Source organism: Poromitra crassiceps (genome assembly GCF_964638095.1).
Source record: "Poromitra crassiceps genome assembly, chromosome: 22".
NCBI lineage: Eukaryota > Metazoa > Chordata > Actinopteri > Beryciformes > Melamphaidae > Poromitra > Poromitra crassiceps.
Window position 1 is genome coordinate 1,714,380 of NC_139647.1, and position 22,392 is coordinate 1,736,771.

At 44.3% G+C, this 22,392-nt stretch overlaps 1 protein-coding gene across 1 annotated transcript in view; it reads right to left on the reverse strand.

Moving 5' to 3' along the window:
* parga (poly (ADP-ribose) glycohydrolase a) overlaps nucleotides 1-22,392 on the reverse strand; it is a 60,045-nt gene that overhangs the window by 33,500 nt on the left and 4,153 nt on the right. Inside the window, exons 4-8 of the mRNA XM_083658041.1 lie at nucleotides 20,614-20,736; nucleotides 19,732-19,812; nucleotides 19,220-19,294; nucleotides 9,981-10,073; nucleotides 6,570-6,724 (exon numbers count right to left, since the gene is read on the reverse strand). Coding sequence (XP_083514167.1) covers nucleotides 6,570-6,724; nucleotides 9,981-10,073; nucleotides 19,220-19,294; nucleotides 19,732-19,812; nucleotides 20,614-20,736 — 527 coding nt within the window. The remainder of the gene's footprint in view (nucleotides 1-6,569; nucleotides 6,725-9,980; nucleotides 10,074-19,219; nucleotides 19,295-19,731; nucleotides 19,813-20,613; nucleotides 20,737-22,392) is intronic.

Consider the following 22,392-nt stretch of genomic DNA (forward strand, 5'->3'; position numbering starts at 1 on the left):
TCATCAGGATAATGAGCTTTCTTTACTGAACTAATTGTTTAACGGGTTTTCCTCTGTCATTGGCTCCTGAGACAGAGTAAAACAGCAGCTGAAGAGATGACTCTGTGGCTCCCCTGCCCTCCCCCTCGTACCTCTCCATCACTTAACGGAGGACAAACCTTGACAGTTGTGCCAAAACAGCAATCAGCAGATTGCTCGCTGCTCGGGCTCGTCCGAGACAGAGCGCTACTGTAGCCGATAAGCAAAGTGACGGACACTCCCTCAATTACGGGGGAGGGGGGGGGGGAGGGGAGGGCCGGTAACGATCCGGGGGCCCGTTTTAGCCGGCGCTGGTCGTCTTGTCTTGTCTCATCTTCTCAGAAACACTCAGACTCTTCTCCCCCCCCTTCTCTCTCTCTCTCTCTCTCTCTCTTCTTCTTTCCTGCAGTTGGCTGCGGGCAGAAATGCTGATAGTGACGGGCGGGGCCTCCTGGCATGGCAGCCAGCCACGCCATCCCAATCAATGCTGACATTATTACACAGGCCTCGGCACTTAGCTTAGCCCGCCACTGACAGTTGATGGGGACGGACGGACGGACGGACGGAGATATCATGTGCTGATGATAACAGGCACGCTGAGATGACCGCTCGTGATTGGTGGATTTAGGGTTTCGATAAAATGAGGCAGTTGGGAGGGAGGGGGGGGAAATGGGAGCCAAATCAAATGGTAACACAGAAATAATCAATATGACAATCACTGGGATACATAAAATAATAGTGTTGAACTCCCCAAGGGAGAGCAGATGGCTAATTAGACTAAAAGATAGCAGCTATGTGGATTGTTGGGGAAAATCCAAATGACAGCGCTAAACCTAACCTTCACGTTCTGTGCAGAGTATAAGAAGCATCATAACAGAAACAGAGTACGACCAAACCAACAGCGCCAGCCGTTACTGACTAGCACTAATGAGACAGAGGTAGGGTGCCTCAGAGAAATTGGGGAAAATTGAATTGTGGTGAAATCTGGACTATGTCCACTGTGTTTATGGAGGTGCTGCAGACGCACCATGTGTGTATCAGAGCTGGGAACAGAATCCTGCAATCGCAAAAATCCCACCACCCCACCCCCGAATATTCCTATCAAAGGCAACTGGGTGTCTGCTGAACACTTTCTTACCAAATGTCTTGAGCGGAAATAATAAAATGATCGAATCTAATCTCATCGATCTAAACAAATACAAACAATTAAGAAATCATTATCCAACAGAGTAAGCCTGACTTCATTAACACGCAGAATGGAGAAAACGGTGAAAGTGCAGGAAGAGGAGAGTGTTGCCTGCCCTGCACACGTTACAACAGCATAGTGGATAGGGCTGGGTATTGGCAAGGACCTCACGATACGATACGTATCACGATACATGGGTCACGATACGATTGTATCGCGATACATTGCGATACAATACATATTGCGATATATTGCAATACTGTACATAATTGACTGAAAATGTTAAAATAGAGCTAAAAATACAACACGCTGTGTACCACCCAGGTAGTGTAATAATATATACATCACTTTATATTGATAACTTGGTGGACAAATTTAGTCAAAACTACTCAAGTGTTGAGTGTCTTACTGAACGCACTGGGAAAAAAAGTATTCTGAACACACAGATGTGCAAGAAAATCGATATGGCGATATATCACGATATTTTTCTGAAATATCAATACAGTATTGCGGAAAAAAGTATTGCGATATATTGCCGTATCGATTTTATTGCACAGCCCTAATAGTGGAGAGAGACTACGTACGCACTTCAAGTACAACAATGTGGACTGTATTACTGTCGTACATTTAGGCCTAATTAGAGACATGTGTCATTTAACTCACTTCCACATGAAGTCAGGAAAATGGAGAGGCTACAAAGAGATGGATAGCTGTACACTTTAAAACATACAGTCTATCAAAACAGTCATTCGTTTCAATTAGCCATCCCAGGCTTTCTGAACACACACCACTGGGTTTGAGTAGGTAGAGACAGAAAACACCACTCCTACACTCTGTCCTGCACAAAGCACACAAGCAAAAGCAGCCCGCAGATTCCCACTGCAGTCGCATCCTACGCCTGCAACAGAGACAGTTACAACATCCTAAGACTACAACAGAGACAGTTACAGCATCCTAAGACTACAACAGAGACAGTTACAGCATCCTAAGACTACAACAGAGACAGTTACAGCATCCTAAGCCTGCAACAGAGACAGTTACAGCATCCTAAGCCTACAACAGAGACAGTTACAGCATCCTAAGACTACAACAGAGACAGTTACAGCATCCTAAGCCTACAACAGAGACAGTTACAGCATCCTAAGACTACAACAGAGACAGTTCCATTATCTTAAGCCTACAACAGAGACAGTTCCAGCATCTTAAGCCTACAACAGAGACAGTTACAGCATCCTAAGCCTACAACAGAGACAGTTACAGCATCCTAAGCCTGCAACAGAGACAGTTACAGCATCCTAAGCCTACAACAGAGACAGTTACAGCATCCTAAGCCTGCAACAGAGACAGTTACAGCATCCTAAGCCTACAACAGAGACAGTTACAGCATCCTAAGCCTGCAACAGAGACAGTTACAGCATCCTAAGCCTACAACAGAGACAGTTCCAGCATCTTAAGCCTACAACAGAAGTCGTTACAGCATCCTAAGCCTACAACAGAGACAGTTACAGCATCCTAAGCCTACAACAGAGACAGTTCCAGCATCCTAAGACTACAACAGAGACAGTTACAGCATCCTAAGACTACAACAGAAGTCGTTACAGCATCCTAAGACTACAACAGACAGTTACAGCATCCTAAGCCCACAACAGAGACAGTTACAGCATCCTACGCCTACAACAGAGACAGTTACAGCATCCTAAGACTACAACAGACAGTTACAGCATCCTAAGCCCACAACAGAGACAGTTACAGCATCCTAAGCCCACAACAGAGGCAATTACAGCATCCTAAGACTACAACAGAGGCAGTTACAGCATCCTAAGACTACAACAGAGACAGTTACAGCATCCTAAGCCTGCAACAGAGGCAGTTACAGCATCCTAAGACTACAACAGAGGCAGTTACAGCATCCTAAGACTACAACAGAGACAGTTACAGCATCCTAAGCCTGCAACAGAGACAGTTACAGCATCCTAAGCCCACAACAGAGGCAATTACAGCATCCTAAGACTACAACACAGGCAGTTACAGCATCCTAAGACTACAACAGAGACAGTTACAGCATCCTAAGCCCACAACAGAGGCAATTACAGCATCCTAAGACTACAACAGAGGCAGTTACAGCATCCTAAGCCTACAACAAAGACAGTTACAGCATCCTAAGCCTACAACAGAGACAGTTACAGCATCCTAAGCCTACAACAGAGGCAGTTACAGCATCCTAAGACTACAACAGAGACAGTTACAGCATCCTAAGCTTACAACAGAGACAGTTACAGCATCCTAAGACTACAACAGAGACAGTTACAGCATCCTAAGACTACAACAGAGACAGTTACAGCATCCTAAGACTACAACAGACAGTTACAGTATCCTAAGACTACAACAGAGACAGTTACAGCATCCTAAGCTTACAACAGAGACAGTTACAGCATCCTAAGACTACAACAGAGACAGTTACAGCATCCTAAGCTTACAACAGAGACAGTTACAGCATCCTAAGCCTACAACAGAGACAGTTACAGCATCCTAAGACTACAACAGAGACAGTTACAGCATCCTAAGACTACAACAGAGACAGTTACAGCAGCCTAAGCCTACAACAGAGACAGTTACAGCATCCTAAGCCTACAACAGAGACAGTTACAGCATCCTAAGCCTGGCTACAACAGAGACAGTTACAGCATCCTAAGACTACAACAGAGACAGTTACAGCATCCTAAGACTACAACAGAGACAGTTACAGCATCCTAAGCCTACAACAGAGACAGTTACAGCATCCTAAGCCTACAACAGAGACAGTTACAGCATCCTAAGACTACAACAGAGACAGTTACAGCATCCTAAGCCTACAACAGAGACAGTTACAGCATCCTCAGACTACAACAGAGGCAGTTACAGCATCCTAAGCCTACAACAGAGGCAGTTACAGCATCCTAAGACTACAACAGAGACAGTTACAGCATCCTAAGCCTACAACAGAGACAGTTACAGCATCCTAAGCCTACAACAGAGACAGTTACAGCATCCTAAGACTACAACAGAGACAGTTACAGCATCCTAAGCCTACAACAGAGACAGTTACAGCATCCTCAGACTACAACAGAGGCAGTTACAGCATCCTAAGCCTACAACAGAGGCAGTTACAGCATCCTAAGCCTACAACAGAGGCAGTTACAGCATCCTAAGCCTACAACAGAGGCAGTTACAGCATCCTAAGCCTACAACAGAGACAGTTACAGCATCCTAAGACTACAACAGAGACAGTTACAGCATCCTAAGACTACAACAGCGTGCACTGACTCACATGTTCCAGACTGTAACGTTACAGGCCGTTCCAGACTGCTCATAAAAAACAAGCATAGATCTGCTGTGTGACAATCAAATTAAGGAACACAAGCTGGAGCTTTCTTTAAAGGTCAGATAGCTTTTCATGGCCACACTGTTACTGTCTATGATACTGTTACTGTCTATGATACTGTTACTGTATGATACTGTTACTGTATGATATTGTTACTGTATGATACTGTATGATACTGTATGTCAGATGCAAGATATGAGAGTTGTTTTGAAGAAAGCTCAGTGCTGCCCTGGAAACTCTAAACACATGATGTTTGATTCTGACTGAATGAGCCGAAGCGGAGTGAAAATGTACACTCCATGGTTTAGATGTACACTCCATGGTTTAGATGTACACTCCATGGTTTAGATGTACACTCCATGGTTTAGATGTACACTCCATGGTTTAGATGTTTTAGATGTACACTCCATGGTTTAGATGTACACTCCATGGTTTAGATGTTTTAGATGTACACTCCATGGTTTAGATGTACACTCCATGGTTTAAATGTACACTCCATGGTTTAGATGTACACTCCATGGTTTAGATGTACACTCCATGGTTTAGATGTACACTCCATGGTTTAGATGTACACTCCATGGTTTAGATGTACACTCCATGGTTTAGATGTTTTAGATGTACACTCCATGGTTTAGATGTACACTCCATGGTTTAGATGTACACTCCATGGTTTAGATGTACACTCCATGGTTTAGATGTTTTAGATGTACACTCCATGGTTTAGATGTACACTCCATGGTTTAAATGTACACTCCATGGTTTAGATGTACACTCCATGGTTTAGATGTACACTCCATGGTTTAGATGTACACTCCATGGTTTAGATGTACACTCCATGGTTTAGATGTTTTAGATGTACACTCCATGGTTTAGATGTACACTCCATGGTTTAAATGTACACTCCATGGTTTAGATGTACACTCCATGGTTTAGATGTACACTCCATGGTTTAGATGTACACTCCATGGTTTAGATGTACACTCCATGGTTTAGATGTACACTCCATGGTTTAAATGTACACTCCATGGTTTAAATGTACACTCCATGGTTTAGATGTTAAATGTACACTCCATGGTTTAGATGTACACTCCATGGTTTAAATGTACACTCCATGGTTTAGATGTACACTCCATGGTTTAAATGTACACTCCATGGTTTAGATGTTAAATGTACACTCCATGGTTTAGATGTACACTCCATGGTTTAAATGTACACTCCATGGTTTAGATGTTAAATGTACACTCCATGGTTTAGATGTACACTCCATGGTTTAAATGTACACTCCATGGTTTAGGGGTTTTCAAGGCAGTACTGCCCCCTTATGGAAATGTGTTGACTTCCCTCTAGATTCTAGGATCACTAAAACAGAGCCACTCAATCTTACACATTCCACCTGACTATGAAGTATAGCCCTAATAAATCATATCTTAAAAAGTATTAGGGGTACATTCCTTCTTGGGGGGGGGGGGTTCCACTTTTACTCAAAACATTGTGAGAGAAAATCACGTCATTTAGTTTGCTGCGTCTGTGGCCAACATCGGTGGGATCAGGATTACGCTTTTACTCAAAACACTGCGAGAAAATCCGGCCCTGTAATTTAATTTGCCGCTGTGTCTGTTGGGCCGACGAAACCTGGTTAACATGGAAAGTTCACACACAGTGGTGGTGAAGGGCTAGATATGAGCATAATGACCCCGGTGAGTCCAATCATGCTGCTGTCCTGACAGCGTTGTGAACTTCTCTCATTCGTCTTCTTGAAGCTTATGGAGTACAGCGACGGCGCTAACGGGAAGATCGATATCCGAGCGTTGCTGAATCCTACTCGGTCTTCTGCGAAAAGGTAATGGCTTACAGAGGAGGGGACTCGGAGAGAGAGAGGGGAATCTCATTTTTGTGAATTAAATACATAGAAGTCGTGCCAACATCGGCACTGCCTACACACCGGTACGCATTACCCTTAGTGAGCTATCGATTTGTGTCCCGCCTCCAGGTGTGTGCCTTTACCTGTAGAAGTTGATCTCGGGGTAATTGGAGTACTCGGACTTGCGGGAGTTGCGGCGCGGGAATGTGCAGAAGAAGGCATTGGCCAGCAGACAGGCTATCTGCTCCTGAGACAGAGTCAGCGAGTGGTTCATCCTGGACTTCAGCAGGGGAACGGGCTGAGGAGCAGAGAGAACACACAACACAATGAGGTTCATCCTGGACTTCAGCAGAGGAACGGGCTGAGGAGCAGAGAGAACACACAACACAATGAGGTTCATCCTGGACTTCAGCAGGGGAACGGGCTGAGGAGCAGAGAGAACACACAACACAATGAGGTTCATCCTGGACTTCAGCAGAGGAACGGGCTGAGGAGCAGAGAGAACACACAACACAATGAGGTTCATCCTGGACTTCAGCAGAGGAACGGGCTGAGGAGCAGAGAGAACACACAACACAATGAGGTTCATCCTGGACTTCAGCAGGGGAACGGGCTGAGGAGCAGAGAGAACACACAACACAATGAGGTTCATCCTGGACTTCAGCAGAGGAACGGGCTGAGGAGCAGAGAGAACACACAACACAATGAGGTTCATCCTGGACTTCAGCAGAGGAACGGGCTGAGGAGCAGAGAGAACACACAACACAATGAGGTTCATCCTGGACTTCAGCAGGGGAACGGGCTGAGGAGCAGAGAGAACACACAACACAATGAGGTTCATCCTGGACTTCAGCAGGGGAACGGGCTGAGGAGCAGAGAGAACACACAACACAATGAGGTTCATCCTGGACTTCAGCAGGGGAACGGGCTGAGGAGCAGAGAGAACACACAACACAATGAGGTTCATCCTGGACTTCAGCAGGGGAACGGGCTGAGGAGCAGAGAGAACACACAACACAATGAGGTTCATCCTGGACTTCAGCAGGGGAACGGGCTGAGGAGCAGAGAGAACACACAACACAATGAGGTTCATCCTGGACTTCAGCAGGGGAACGGGCTGAGGAGCAGAGAGAACACACAACACAATGAGGTTCATCCTGGACTTCAGCAGGGGAACGGGCTGAGGAGCAGAGAGAACACACAACACAATGAGGTTCATCCTGGACTTCAGCAGAGGAACGGGCTGAGGAGCAGAGAGAACACACAACACAATGAGGTTCATCCTGGACTTCAGCAGAGGAACGGGCTGAGGACAGTAGTAGAGGGACAGGAGACCAGGCCGAGTTGGAGACATGAGGAAGAAGGAGGCAGAAGAAGAAGAAGAAGCATACAAAGCTACGTGGGCGGGTGCGGTGGGGTTGAGAGGGGCTGATGGGGGGGGGGGGGATAATTAGTTTAGCAATCCCAGCCAGCAGGAGAGGGAGTCCCATTAGGTAAATGGGTGGTTAGTAATTAAGGTCCTGGGCTTCTTGGCTCACAGTCTGACCCACACAGGGCCCATCCATCTCTGCTGATTAGAGCTAAAGAGCCTTCCCAAGGCTGCCCTGATGCTGGATCAATACCGGCTCAGATAACCCACACGTCAACATTAGCCTCGCCGCTAAATACCCAGAAGAGAGGGCTACAGTAGGAACGCTTCATTATCCAAACCAGCAGAAACAACGCTCACCTGAGGTGAGATCTGGACCAGAAGGTCTCCTCCTTTAGCTAAACCTGAAGATGCTTTGACTTTCTTTTTTTTTCTTTTTTTAATAATTCCCCCCGCCCCCCGATTTTTTTTAATCCCATTTTTATCCCCCATTAGTGCTAATTTAATTTATTTATCCTGGTTGCTGCTCCACCCTCTGCCGATCTGGGGAGAGCCGAAACTAGCTCCATGCTTCCTCAGAGACATTGGCAGTAGCCAGCCGCTTCTTTTCACCCGACAGGGGAAGCTTCACCGGTAGGACATCGCACGTGGGAGGATCACGCTATTCCAACGAGTTCCCCTCCCTCCGAACAGGCGCCCCGAACAACCAGAGCACCACTTCAGCGACCAGGATATTGCATGTTTTTGGTGAGGGGTTCCTATATGAAGGAAACCCCCAGCGGGCACGGGAGAACATGCAAACTCCACACAGAAAGGCCATTTTTGACGACCCCACCTGGGCGGTGGGGCACTCGAGGACATGCGGACGGGCACGCACTCCTTCAGCGCTCACAGCGTCCCAGGTGGGAATCGAACCCAGGACCTTCTAGCTGTGAGGCGACAGCGCTTACCACTGCGCCACCGTGCCCCCAATGCTTTGACTTTCTGACCAAGGTTTCGGGTCTCCGATCACAACTAGAATGATTCTCCTCTCCTGACCAAAGTGGGGGTTGAATAAACTATTAAATTAAATGGAGAAAACTGAACAGAGAATTGAATTGGAGACATACAGATCTTGGCATTCTTGTGTGGTCATGACAGATGACAGAAAGAGAAATGCAGACAGATGTGTCTGATATTTAAAAGATCATCAGTCAGCTCCATTTGACCTGACTAAGAGAGACGGCCTGTCAGGTTACTGTTAGCCTGCTCTCATGGAATAGAAAGGCCAAACTCCCAAAAGGCAGGCAGGCAGATTCCCTATTGATTCCTAAAACACCATTGCTCACTGTATCTCATAACACTGTGGTCGTCTGGTGTGGAAATCAAAATGAATAGGCGATATTGAATTTTAAAGGAACAGCTCACCCTAAAATCCAAAATACATATACCGTAAATTCCGGACTATAAGGCGCACTGGTGTATAAGCCGCACCTGCAAAGTTGACTGTTTTTTACATATATAAGCCGCACCGGACTATAAGCCGCGGGTGTTTTAATGGTATTTTCTTTTCTTTTTTTTATTGTGTTTTAATGTTTAATTACCATATGTAAGGGTTCATGCACAGAGGGGATTGTCGGGAAAGAGATGGCTGTTTGAGGAAGCTCCCATTTATTAACATTTCAACAAAACAACATAACACAACACCACCTGTGTTGTTTTTTACAGTGCACACAGTGTCCGCGGTGTGGTGAAAAGAGGGCAAGAGAGGAAATTAAAACAGAAGTGGATTTATAGTTAGAAAGAGTGCTAAAAAAGAGAGATTTTTTTTTTTTTTGGAAAAAATCCATAGATAAGCCACACCGTTATATAAGCTGCAGGGGCCAAAAAAGGCCAAAAAACGGGGAAAAAGGTGCGGCTTATAGTCCGGAATTTACGGTATTCTCTTTCACCTGTAGTGCTATTTATCCATCTATATCGTTTTGTGTTAGTTGTCTGAGTTTTGGAGATATCAGCCACAGAGTTTCTGCCTTCTCTCCAATACAATGGAACTGGATGGCACTCGGCTTGTGGTGCACAGATCGCACAGATCACACACACACACACACACACACACACACACACACACACACACACACACACACACACACACACACACACCTGAAGTACTAACACACAACATACTGTGCAGTAGTGTAACACGTACCATTGTGCAGAGGCGAGGAGCACTGAGCGCCAACTTCACCATGGCTGGAAGGACGACCTCCAACAGGTGCTGTGCCTCACAATGCTCCAGACACTGGAGAGGAGGAAGAGGAGGAAGAGGAAGAAGAGGAGGAAGAGGAGGGAGGCAGACAGTCTTGTTAAAAGGGGAGATTAGATATTATCGTGATGATGTGCTGTTTGTTAACACTGCTGTTTTCAACCCAAAAAGTCACTCGTGAGTCATTTTATTTAGGGCAGTAGTACGGTACCCAAACTCAAGTACCCCTAGGCGTACGTGGTGGTACTACAGGGGGTACTTGAGAGAAAGGGGAAAATGGAAAAATAAATCTTGAGAGTCAATGAAACGTTAAAATAAATCTGCTCAGGAGGCTCCAATTGGAACTCTTTCACTGCATTTCTTATTTTGTAATGTTATATTCTCCAAAAGGTGGGTTATCATTAATTAATTAATTGCATCATATGCTATATAGTTTTCTCTTGCAGTTTTCTAAGTGAAATGTTGTAGTCAGGTAAAGGGAGTACTTGTCTTGGATCCAGAAATCAGCAAAGCCAAAAAAGCTTGAGACCCGCTGATTTAGGGCAAAGGAACATTTGCGTTTCAACTTTGAGTCATCATCAGCGTAACGTTACTCTGATGATGTCTGAAACTTCCAGGGCCTCCAAAGCATATTTGTTAGATGGCCATATTGTGCAGTGTTTCCCCTACCTTTCTACAGGCCTGCCGGGCCCACCAGGCCAACGACACCCCCCAATAAACCTTTATGGCATATTATTACAATACAACAACACTGGTGTTGACAGTAATAGATGATGCCAAATCATTCAAAAGAATAAGCATTTTGCTTTTAGGAGCATCGTGCCAGCGTGCAGCGCTGTTCCAAAACGTGTCAACGTGTGTCGTTGCCTGGGAAACGCACATCCCATAACACAACTGTTCGCATCGCCTCCCATAATAGTATGATGATACTTGGGATGCAATTGCGAACATAGATGCGAACAGGTTAGCTAAAAGTTTCGCGTGGCCAGAGAGGGCCCCCACCGTTGCGGTCGGGGTACGTTTCGAAATCCCTCCAGGACTGAAAATGTGTCTAGGGGAAACACTGTACATTTTTACAAGCTGAATAGTATTTTTCTCTCTATATATAGGGTTTAAAGCAGCTACGAGCAAGATTTTCGATTGTTATTAAACAGTATAATTATAATATTGATGCATCACATCTTACCTATAATAGTAGCTGAGACCAAAGCCGTGTGAATCGGAGATTGCTCTCTTGATGATTATAGAGTCTGTTAGTCTGTCTACCGGCGGGCCGGATAGACCCGGAAGTGAAACGAAATGGTTTACGGCAGCTGCCTGCCTTCAACCGTTTCGCTCTGCCTAGCGACAGACCATAAACACGGAGAACGCCATGCAGGGGCTTGCTACTCTCGCGAACATCTCTCGTTATATTCTAACAGTTTGTTTGGAACTAATTTTGTGGTTATGGCCGAAGTGGCTGCCGCAAACCGTTTCATTTCACTTCCTGATCTGCCCTGGCCACAGACAGACTAACACTGGCCAATTCTCACTCGGGGTTCAAGCGAGACTACTCAGCGTTGGTCTCGTCTACTATTAGAGGTAAGATGTGATGCATCGATATTAAATTTAGACTGTTTAATAACAATGGAAAATCTTGCTCATAGCTGCTTTAATAATGTCCAGCTAGAAAAAGAAAAACATGATGAAAAAGGTGAGTAGCAGCTTGATGGAAAGTGTAAATGGTAATAATAATATCTTGGGAGCGAGGCTTGGGGGGGAATAACCCAATACAACACCTAATATCTAAGGAAGAACGAACCAATTCTCTCATATCCACCAAACGAGTGAGTGAGCCAAGTGTCAGCAAAGGTGGAGAAAGTTGATTGTTGTTCATAGTGTGAACTCCCACTTGGTCAGCTATCAATAATGCCAAGTAACGCTACGCTTCAATTCGGCGGGCGTGAGGAGAAACGGACAGAAATGCAGCAGAAGCGCCCGGTCACGACGCAGGAGGACTTGTTGCGGCGCGGGGCGGCCATTAATCTGGGGAGTGGAGCCTGCCTGCCTGCCTGCCTGCCGCGGCCCGGGCACCCATCCATACTTCAGCCCTATAGCTTACCTCAGCATCCATCTGCGATTCCCTCGAAAATAAACACCCAGTTATTCCATCATACGACCACTGATTTACAACGCAATCACTTCTAAGTGTATTGGCTCCGAATGTCAGTGTCATCAATCACTCGGCTTGTTTCCATCAAGGTTAGCGGGGGGGGGGGGCTTGCCTGATTAAATGGACCTTCTGGAACAAATGCAAATAACCAATTGTGGAGAGAGAGAGAGAGAGAGAGAGAGTGAGAGAGAGAGAGAGAGAGAGAGAGAGTGAGAGAGTGAGAGAGTGAGAGAGAGAGAGAGAGTGAGAGGGTGGTTTGATTTCAAACAGGAAGTCTTTGGCGGGGTAATTTGGCCCGGGCGGGGGCATTTATATGGCTGCAGAGCAGGCCTGACTAAACGCTGTCAGAAGTAATGAGCTGGCAGACATCATAAAGCGCTCCTGAGGGAGTTATAGATGGGGAGTGTGGGTGACGTGGCAGGATGAGGGCGAGAGAGATGAGCCCCCACAGCTGAGGAGGCAACCAGCAGCCACTAGCGTGACACACAGGTTAGGCTGCACACACACACACATCTCAGATGACAGACACACACACACACACACACACACACACACACACACACTATACCTTCTTTAGCACATCCATCCATACATCATAACAGGCTGATATATTAGGATCAACTGAGGCAGCAGGTTCCAAGACGACAGTCCAGATTTACTGCTGCATAGAATAATGACCCATAACACATCCTCTCGCTACAACGTATCTTCATTCCCAGGGCGGCTCCACCTACTTCATTTTGGTTTCACACTTCCTTTCCTTTACAAGATCTAAGCCAATGTTTTATATTTAGTGGATATGATTCATTTTGGTGAAGGTTATGAGACGTCATGGTGAAACGCTCTCTCCCACGTCAATACTTCTTTAATATCACTGTGTGTGTGTGTGTGTGTGTGTGCGCGTGTGTATGTGTGTGTGTGCGTGTGCACGTGGGATAGAGAAATAAAGCAAGTGGCAGAGTACAACGCACTCTTAGAAAAAGTGGTTCTATATGGAACCTTTAAGGGTTCTATCCACCTTATTTTTGAATGCCCCACTGTAAAAAAGAAGCGTGGGTACAAGGTCCGGTTTAACGTGACTCATTGTTGCCGCTTGCCATTTCCTTTGTTATACTCTGGCTGCAGACCCGAATTATAAACCGGAAGCTGGAGTCCGTTATAAAAGTTATAAATATAGTCACGTTATAAACAACTAACCAACGCTGGAGGTCCGTATGGAAACTCGAAATGTGTGTTACTCGAAATGGTTAAAAGTTAAATCAATTTGGTGGCGTTTTACTGCCATGTAACATAGCTAGCTAGCCGCTAACATTAGCCACAGTTAGTAGCCGACTACCCACAATGCATTACGTTATCCCAGCACCCGAACGACACGGTTGTAGTCGAGCAGAATGGCTCTGCTGTAAAAGGGTAAAATCCTCATAGACGTTTTTTTTGTCAGGGGCTGGGTTATCTAAATTGGTTACACCGGAAATAGAACCCATACTTAACGTAAGGCAAAATGGCCGCCAAAAATAAGGTGGATAGCTTGGTACGTATTTGGAACTAGAGCTGGGTATTGGTTCAAATTTCAAGGATCGATTCGATTCCGATTCACAAGGTTGTGAATCGACTCATCCCGATTTACTCACCAGGTGGTGACAAAGGGTAAATGACAGCCTTTTCATCTGTCAATAAAGACACTTTTACAATTATGCACAGTGATTTGATTTCAGCCTATATCATTTCTAAAAATAGATATTAATGATCAAACATTTCCATTCATGTAGCCTACATTATTTATGTTTTCTTTTCAACTACAAACATAAATAAACGTCAACTTGAAACTATGTTTCAACTACCACACACAGCATAATATGTTAGCCTGTTCATTAAAAAAAAAGTTTAATAAAAAAAAATCGATCTCTGAACATATGATCGATATCAAAGGATTAAAATAAAAATCGATTAAAAATCGGAGAATCGATTTTTTTTAACCCAGCCCTATTTGGAACCCTCAAATGGTTCTATGTAGAACCATTTCAGACGGTTCATTTAAAAGAACCCTCGGGGTTCTATATATAACCATTTTGGGGTTTTATATAGAACCACTTTTTAAAAATAGAACCCTTTGGGGTTCTATATAGGGGTTCTATATAGAACCCTTTGGGGTCCACCAATCAGTCGACACCTTAAGAAGAAGAAGGGTTCTTTAAAGGGTTCTTTGTTGTCTTACAGAAATTTATTACAGAAAATTACAGAAAAAGATCTAATACCATTTTAGACACGGGGTTCTTTGGTAAATTATATAGAACCTTAAGTTCTCTATAGAACCCTAATGAACTGTCATTTCTAAGAGTGCAGAGAGCTAGAAAGATACATCTGTCTTGCTACATTTGAATGTAGATGTGGATGTACTACATTTTGCGCTGCGCAGTGCTGTGTGCAGTGCTGTGCAGTGCTGTGTGCTGTGCTGCGCAGTGCTGTGTGCAGTGCTGTGCTGTGCAGTGCTGTGTGCTGTGCTGCGCAGTGCTGTGTGCTGTGCAGTGCTGTGTGTGTGCTGTGCAGTGCTGTGTGCTGTGCTGTGTGTGTGCTGTGCAGTGCTGTGTGCTGTGCAGTGCTGTGTGTGTGCTGTGCAGTGCTGTGTGCTGTGCAGTGCTGTGTGTGTGCTGTGCAGTGCTGTGTGCTGTGCAGTGCTGTGTGTGTGCTGTGCAGTGCTGTGTGCTGTGTGCTGTGCAGTGCTGTGTGCTGTGCAGTGCTGTGCAGTGCTGTGTGTGTGCTGTGCAGTGCTGTGTGCTGTGCAGTGCTGTGTGCTGTGCAGTGCTGTGTGTGTGCTGTGCAGTGCTGTGCAGTGCTGTGTGCTGTGCAGTGCTGTGTGTGTGCTGTGCAGTGCAGTGTACCGGGCTCCTGGTCAGATTTCAGACATTCATCAGAAAGTGACATGGTGACAGTTTCATTTAGCAGGCGAGAGACACTAAGACAATTTACAGACAAGCACTAATTGAGATATTCTCCCCCCCCCCCCCCCCCCCCCCCCCCGCCCTCACAGCAATTACAGGTGGAGTGGAGTGTCACTCACTGGCTCCAGGGGGCGCTGGACCTCTTGACAATGACCCTACATGCAGTGCTGCAGAGATGCTGCTGGAGACTTAATGAGCTGTGTTTGGCTGAGGTGATGAACAGCAGTTAGGGATTCAAGCTCACCGCAAAATACTGCAGAATTGGATGAATAGAATATTTTTGCTAAACCTACTAAAGGAAAATGCCATCGTGAAGGCAGCAGATTTTATATGATTTTTTTTTTTGAAGGTATGACAATGAAAGCATTGGAATGGCCTCTCATCTCCCTAGACCCACACTGTGAGAACGTCAGTCTGAGATTGAATCTGAGGGAAGGAAATATGACTTTGGACTGTTCACATCTGGAGCGGAATGGCACCTGTTCACTTCAAACACAGAAATCACTCATGCTCAGGTTCTGTCACGATGCTCTGAATGCTATATATATATACATACATACATACATACATACATACATACATACATACATACATACATACATACATATACATACATACATACATACATATACATACATACATACATATACATACATACATATACATACATACATATGCACATTAACAACATTATGTTTGTGGTGACCCGTCAACATAGCTTGATTCTTAGTCTTGACATTTTCCTTACAACTAATTATGAATTGAATGAAAGCAACTCATTCTGCCAACATGCTGAACTTGATAACAGTCATTATCAGTAGCCGCTGGCAACCTCTACTTTTGCCACATATTCCTCTTCTGGTCAGAAATGCAAAGTCGATGACGATTTAGCCAAAAAAGCACCATGACTGTTTTGCCACTGACTGCACACATACTGTAAAAGTTCCACGGTGTGTTTGGTATTCAAACGTTGACCTGTCCTCCTCCTGTCAGCGTCAGCCCTCCCCTTGCTAAATGCCTGAGCGGGGAAGAAATGACTCGAGCGGAGGGGATACATCGCTCATGACCGTGAGCGCACCGAGCGGACAGTTGGAGGCGCTGACGCAACAGAACAGACTACGCTCTGCTGGAAGGGGCTGTACTTTCTCGCTGGCCTCACTTAGCATCCCAGATCCTAGATTTAATGGCCGCTTTTAATTAAATTGGATTGAGCTGTGAAATGGCTCAGGCAGCTATCGATCGAGCGAGCGAGCTCTCTGCCTGCCGTACTCCCGAGAAAGTATTTCAGGGGAGGATAAATAAAGATCAGCCTGGGACAAGAGTGGGAATTTAGCCATGCAATTAGTACGGACAAAGACGATGGGACAGCCCAACTTCAACTCACTTCCTGTCATTTTGTCACGTGGGTTTTTTTCCCGTGGTTTTCCACGGACACGGCCGCTTAGGAGACTTTAGACACGTCCGAGTCTATTGGAGTCACGTGACAATTTAGGAGACTTGAGCCGTTTTCACACATGCGCTTTATACCGGGAAATGACCAGAAAGCGGTGTAATGCCTTCATGTGTGAAAGTTGTTTTCCGGTATAAGCGCGACCCCGTCATCGCGGACATTTCACCAGTTCGGAGGTTGTCATAAGAGCGGTATGTCTGCTTCATGTGTGGGCGTGCCGATTTCCCCCCTCCCCTCTCTGCTCGAGAGAGGCCAGTCCTTCAGTCCTCCGCACTTCGCAGCAGCCCGACACAGGACAGACGCAGCGAAAATTGCAAGCCGCCCAATGCTTGTATGTAGAGAAAGCGAAATGTGGAAGTATTTTGCTTACGTTGCCGACAGCGAAGGCAAGCCCCCTGGACACATCAAACGAAGCCAGTCTGTAAAAAGTGCTTCAACGCGACGCAGGTGAACGGATAAACATCGAACCAGCCAGGCTATTTCTCTCAGACAGGGATCCCAACGTCTTCAAAGATTTCACTTCAAAGACTGGTTAGCGAATGTGAAGGATACAACATACATGCCCTCTTAAGTCAAACGAGTGTGATTTATTGTGTGACAAGCAAACTTATTTCACCATCGGAGTTTTGCCGACCCCAAAAATAAGGACGATTCCCCATCCAAGTGCACACGTCACTCCCCACCCGCTCCGCAGTGCCGCCCCACCCCCCAAAATACAGGCTATTTGACGGCTATATTCACACATGTGAGCGCTCAGGTGTGAAGGGAAATTCCGGGAAATGGCCGATATTGATTTACAGGCAATGTTCCTGTACGCATGTGTGAAAACGGCTTTGCTGCTACCATTTGCTAGAATTGGCGGAGCCTGCGGTGACCCATCTATAGTAATATAATATCTATGGTACAGAGAAGGGATGAAGACCTGATCTATCTGAGTGGACCGTAATCAGTATCAAACTCTTCCACTGACCTGTAAGACCTCCATTAGAAGAACCATCTTGTTCTTAATGGCCCTAACCTGGCCATGAACTTCTCCTGACTGGATTTTATAACAAACCATATGCAAATCATCAAACTAGGTTTCTACTTGAAATTAATTTGCTATCTAAAATATATATATATATATATATATATATATATATATATATATATATATATATTAGATAGCAAATTAATTTCAAGTAGAAACCTAGTATGTATGTATATATATATATATATATATATATGAATCTCCTCCAGGGATAGCACCTACAGTACAAGGTTTCGGTATTAACTGCTGTACAAGCCCTGTTTCTACTAGATATCATCAGAGAAAGACTGATGCTGTAAACTGGGGAAAAGAAAAATAATAACGATAACAACTAATGAATGTCACTTGTAAAACTGCTTTTAATCAGTAACGGGACACCTCACATGCGTCACCCTCATGGGAAATGAATCAGAAATTTCTCCAACTACTGTCTTCTTTAACGGTGAAAACAGAGCGCGAGTGTTGGAGAGAAAGCAGGGCAGAGACAGAAAGAAAGACTGGTTCATTCCCCTGGTTCATCTGCAACAGCTGCTGCCGCCATGCTCTGTGCCCATCTGTCCTAACCGCATGATGCATGTGTGTTCCTGTGAGACTCACACAGGTAACTGCAAGGAGAGCACTCACACTGTTCAAATGCTCGCTACAAAATATGAAAAAATATAATTATACACAGACACATGCTCTTTACTCATTTGCCCTAATGAGGAACTAAGTTAATGCTAACTATATATATATATATATATTGAATAAGAAATAAACAAACACTAGACTAAGAATCCAGCGGACCGCACAAAACTCCTCAGACTTGGACCAACTTTTCACGTGGCATTTATTTGCAACAGCTCACAGGTACAACGCGTTTCGCATTCGCAGATGCTTCATCAGGTTCATTCATATATATATATATATATATATATATATATATATATATATATATATTTTAGATAGCAAATTAATTTCTATATATATATATATAATATATATAATGACTAAAGAGTGAGTTGATTGTGGTGAGGTGGACCAGCACTGCCAGACTCTACAGAGGAAGGCTCAGGGGGACAAACTGTCACCACTGTGATGCACACAAGAGGCTGCAGTTCAATCAGGAGATGGGTTTTTTATGCCACTTCACTAAAAAAAAAAGACTCATATATATTATATAGGAAATTTAAAAAATATATAGTGTTCCCCATTCCCATTCAAAGGTTTGGATTCAAATCTCATCTTCAGCTATAAAATTAAATTAAATGGGGAAAGAAAAAGAAAAAAGAAAAAAAGTTGGACAAATAATTTTATTTCTTTTTTTACTATTTGCCAATTGAAGTCTGAAAATAGCGTGGCCTCATTCACCAGATAGCTCATAATTCAACAACAATAAAACTTTGATGTCTGGGAATTCACTTGTTAAATTCATCAGCTGACCCAAGATGTGCTGTCTTTTCAGACAAATACAAATATTTCACCCTGACAACCTTACATTTGTGGGCATAAGGAAGGCTTTGGCAACATAATGTAGCCAGTTGTTTTTGGTCGTCCTGCGCATGACACTTTCATGTCCCGACCTAGCCTTTCAAAATCACTTCACTGCTGTATGTGAGGAGAGGAGCTTACCTCTGTGCAAAGAAGGTTCAGAGCAGTGAAGTCCCATCTCTTTGCATGGGCAGTGTTGTATCTCAGTATTGCATCCTGTAAGTAGAGAGTTAGAGTTGTTGACTCACAATGAGACAGATTTAAGACGTTCAAGCACAAAACTAGACAGGATCTCAGATTACAGACATTCTTCCATTAACGCATGCCTTTACCAGCTGTGATTCTTGCAAACACTGCCACCCTGTGGTTGTTTATGGAATCACTTTTTGTTTGCTATCTCTGATGAATAGGAAGGATGTACTCAAAGCATATTTGTGCACACTGTGGTGCTTACACAGTCATGGAATTATAGAATTTGCTATGGGAACAAAGCTGAGACTCTTGTGAATCCAAAGAGCCCATTCATGGGTATCTCTGCTTAAAATAATTGTAATGTAAATTTTTATACACCCAAACCTATCCTGCTTAGGGCCCCCAGATGTGCACGACATGTCGCCAAACTCAACCCAGTCCACCTGGCACAGTTATCTTACCCTCACATCCAGACAACTTTTGAACTCTCCCTCCAAGGCTGTGTGGATCAGCTCCCAGCGACTTTGGACACCACCTCCATCCTACACAAGATGAATAACACAACATAAATGAGAACTTGCCAGGACAACAATGACTACATTTACATGCACACAATATTCCGGTTTTTGACCATATTCGGAAAATATTCCGACTAAATGAATGACACGTGAGGGAGGGGGGGAGAGAGAGAGAGATGCAGGTAGGCGGAGTTTTTCTGTTGAGAATAAACAGTGCAGCATCACGTATTGGTCCATTTCAGGAGCTTGCTGCTGGAAAGTTTGGCGTTGCGATATTTCCACATCCAAGTCTTTCATACAAAGTAGGCTAGTAGTCTACGTTATTACCTCGCAGGCTCGCAAGTATTTGGGACTTCCGTGGGCACTACTCTCTCTTTAAATATATCTCTTTAAATCGATGTTTCTCATCTCCTCCCGATCAGAAATGTGGGCGTTTCTTTTCGCATGCCAGAGATGATTATATCGCCTCTTCTAGTGCTTCTAGCACACATCAGTTGACCACAAACAGGCAACATGCGTCGCAAACTGCGGTAAAAACCCTGATTGAGACGCATATTCCGAATGTGCTGTATACATGATCAAAGAATCCTCCTAAAACCCGAATAATACTGGAATAACCCAGATGTCTTAATCGGAAAATGCTAAATTCAGAAAAAGGGCAAATTCGGAAATATGCTGTTTACATGACCCTTATCAAATTCAGAATATTGTCATTTTCCGAATAATAGTGGAATATTGTGTGCATGTAAACGTAGTCAGTGTTCCTTCAAATGCTGCACTGAACAGCTATAGAGCAGGACTTTGTTATCCACATGTCTAGGATACCTCACTCTCCATAGGAAACAGATTCTTCTCAGAGCAGGGCATCTTCACAGACACGTCATCCCAGGCATCCTTGAACTTGGTGGGGTATGGGACAGGAACCTCCTCCTCTCTGAGGAGATCTGTCTGTAACGGGGGGAAAGAGGCAGAAATATGAGGCAAGAAATATGAGGCAGAAATATGAATGAATGTAGAACAGAGGTGATTTAGAATAGTGATAATTCTCAACCTGGGGGTGGGGACCCCCTGAGGGGTTGCGAGACTATTTTGGGAGGTCGGAGGATGGTTATTAAAAAAAAACTTTTTGAGAACGATTTTTCTCCCATAGTGATTAAATCTCCCATACCAATGATCTAATATAGTACATAGCTGTATAAACGACATAAAGGATACACTATTATGGATGCACGATATATCGGCATTCGGCAATCATATCGGTATCGGCCGATGATGTTAGCTATTTTTTTATATATCGGTATGGGTCCGATGAGCAAAATAACAGCAATGTTGCTATCTGTTATCGTGTCAGCCAAAATGTCCATATTGAGAGGAAACAATGCAGTAAATCTATGATTGATGGGCTTTTCCAAATGTTTGGAAATAAAGAAATACCTTGACTTTTTCAAATTCACACTGTTTACATGTGTTTTTAGTATGTACAAAATGTAACTATCATAGAAACTTGTTTTTAATAAGATCATATCAATATATCGGTAAATATCAGTAATCGGCCATAACAGCAATGTTAATATCAGTTATCGTATCGGCCAAACTTTTCATATCGGTGCATCCCTATACACTATAACCTGTATAAACACATTCGAGTGAGTAAAATGTGTTTGCATTTGGTTTGCGGGGGGGGGGGGGGGTTGGGGTCATGAACCCCAGCCTAAAGTTTTTTGGCGGTGGCGGCTCAAAAAGGTAGAGAGACACACTGATTTAGATGACTGCTCCCTCTTCGGCTGTTAGTGGTAATAAAAGAAGATTTATGTTGCAATAGCTGGCTCTTAATAACTGGAAGCAAGTATGACACACTCATTTAGGCTAAAATATCACAGCAATATTTCTCCTGAACCCAATTAGCGAAGAGGTCACTATAACTACATAGAGGCATGGTGCCTTCAGGGTTTATCCTACATAGAGGCATGGTGCCTTCAGGGTTTATCCTACATAGAGGCATGGTGCCTTCAGGGTTTATCCTACATAGAGGCATGGTGCCTTCAGGGTTTATCCTACATAGAGGCATGGTGCCTTCAGGGTTTATCCTACATAGAGGCATGGTGCCTTCAGGGTTTATCCTGGCTCAGAATGGGCCTTTGGGGGGGGGGGGGGGGGGGGGGGTGCGACTATAACAGTAAGCATTAGGGCTGTGGCGATTCACTTATCTCCCGATTCGATACTATCACGATTCTTGGGTGCCGATTCGATTTATATTGCGATTCTTAAGTATTGCGATTCTACGATTATTGCGATTCGATATTACGATTTATTGCGATTTTTGTTTATTTTTTTCTTTTCTTTTTTCAGTTTGTTTGCTTTTTTACACTAGATTAGAACATGGGAAAAGTTGAATCATACACTAGAGACTGTATATTATATATCATGAGTAGGGCTGGGCGATATAGTTAAAAACAGGGGCGGACTGGGATCATAATTCAGGCCGGGCATTAGATACCAAGCAGGCCAGGCCGATATGGGCCAACGCGCGTGAAATTTGGGCCGTTTGAAGCCAGATTTGGGCCGTTTGAAGTCCAATTTTACAATGAGATGCACCCACTTTAA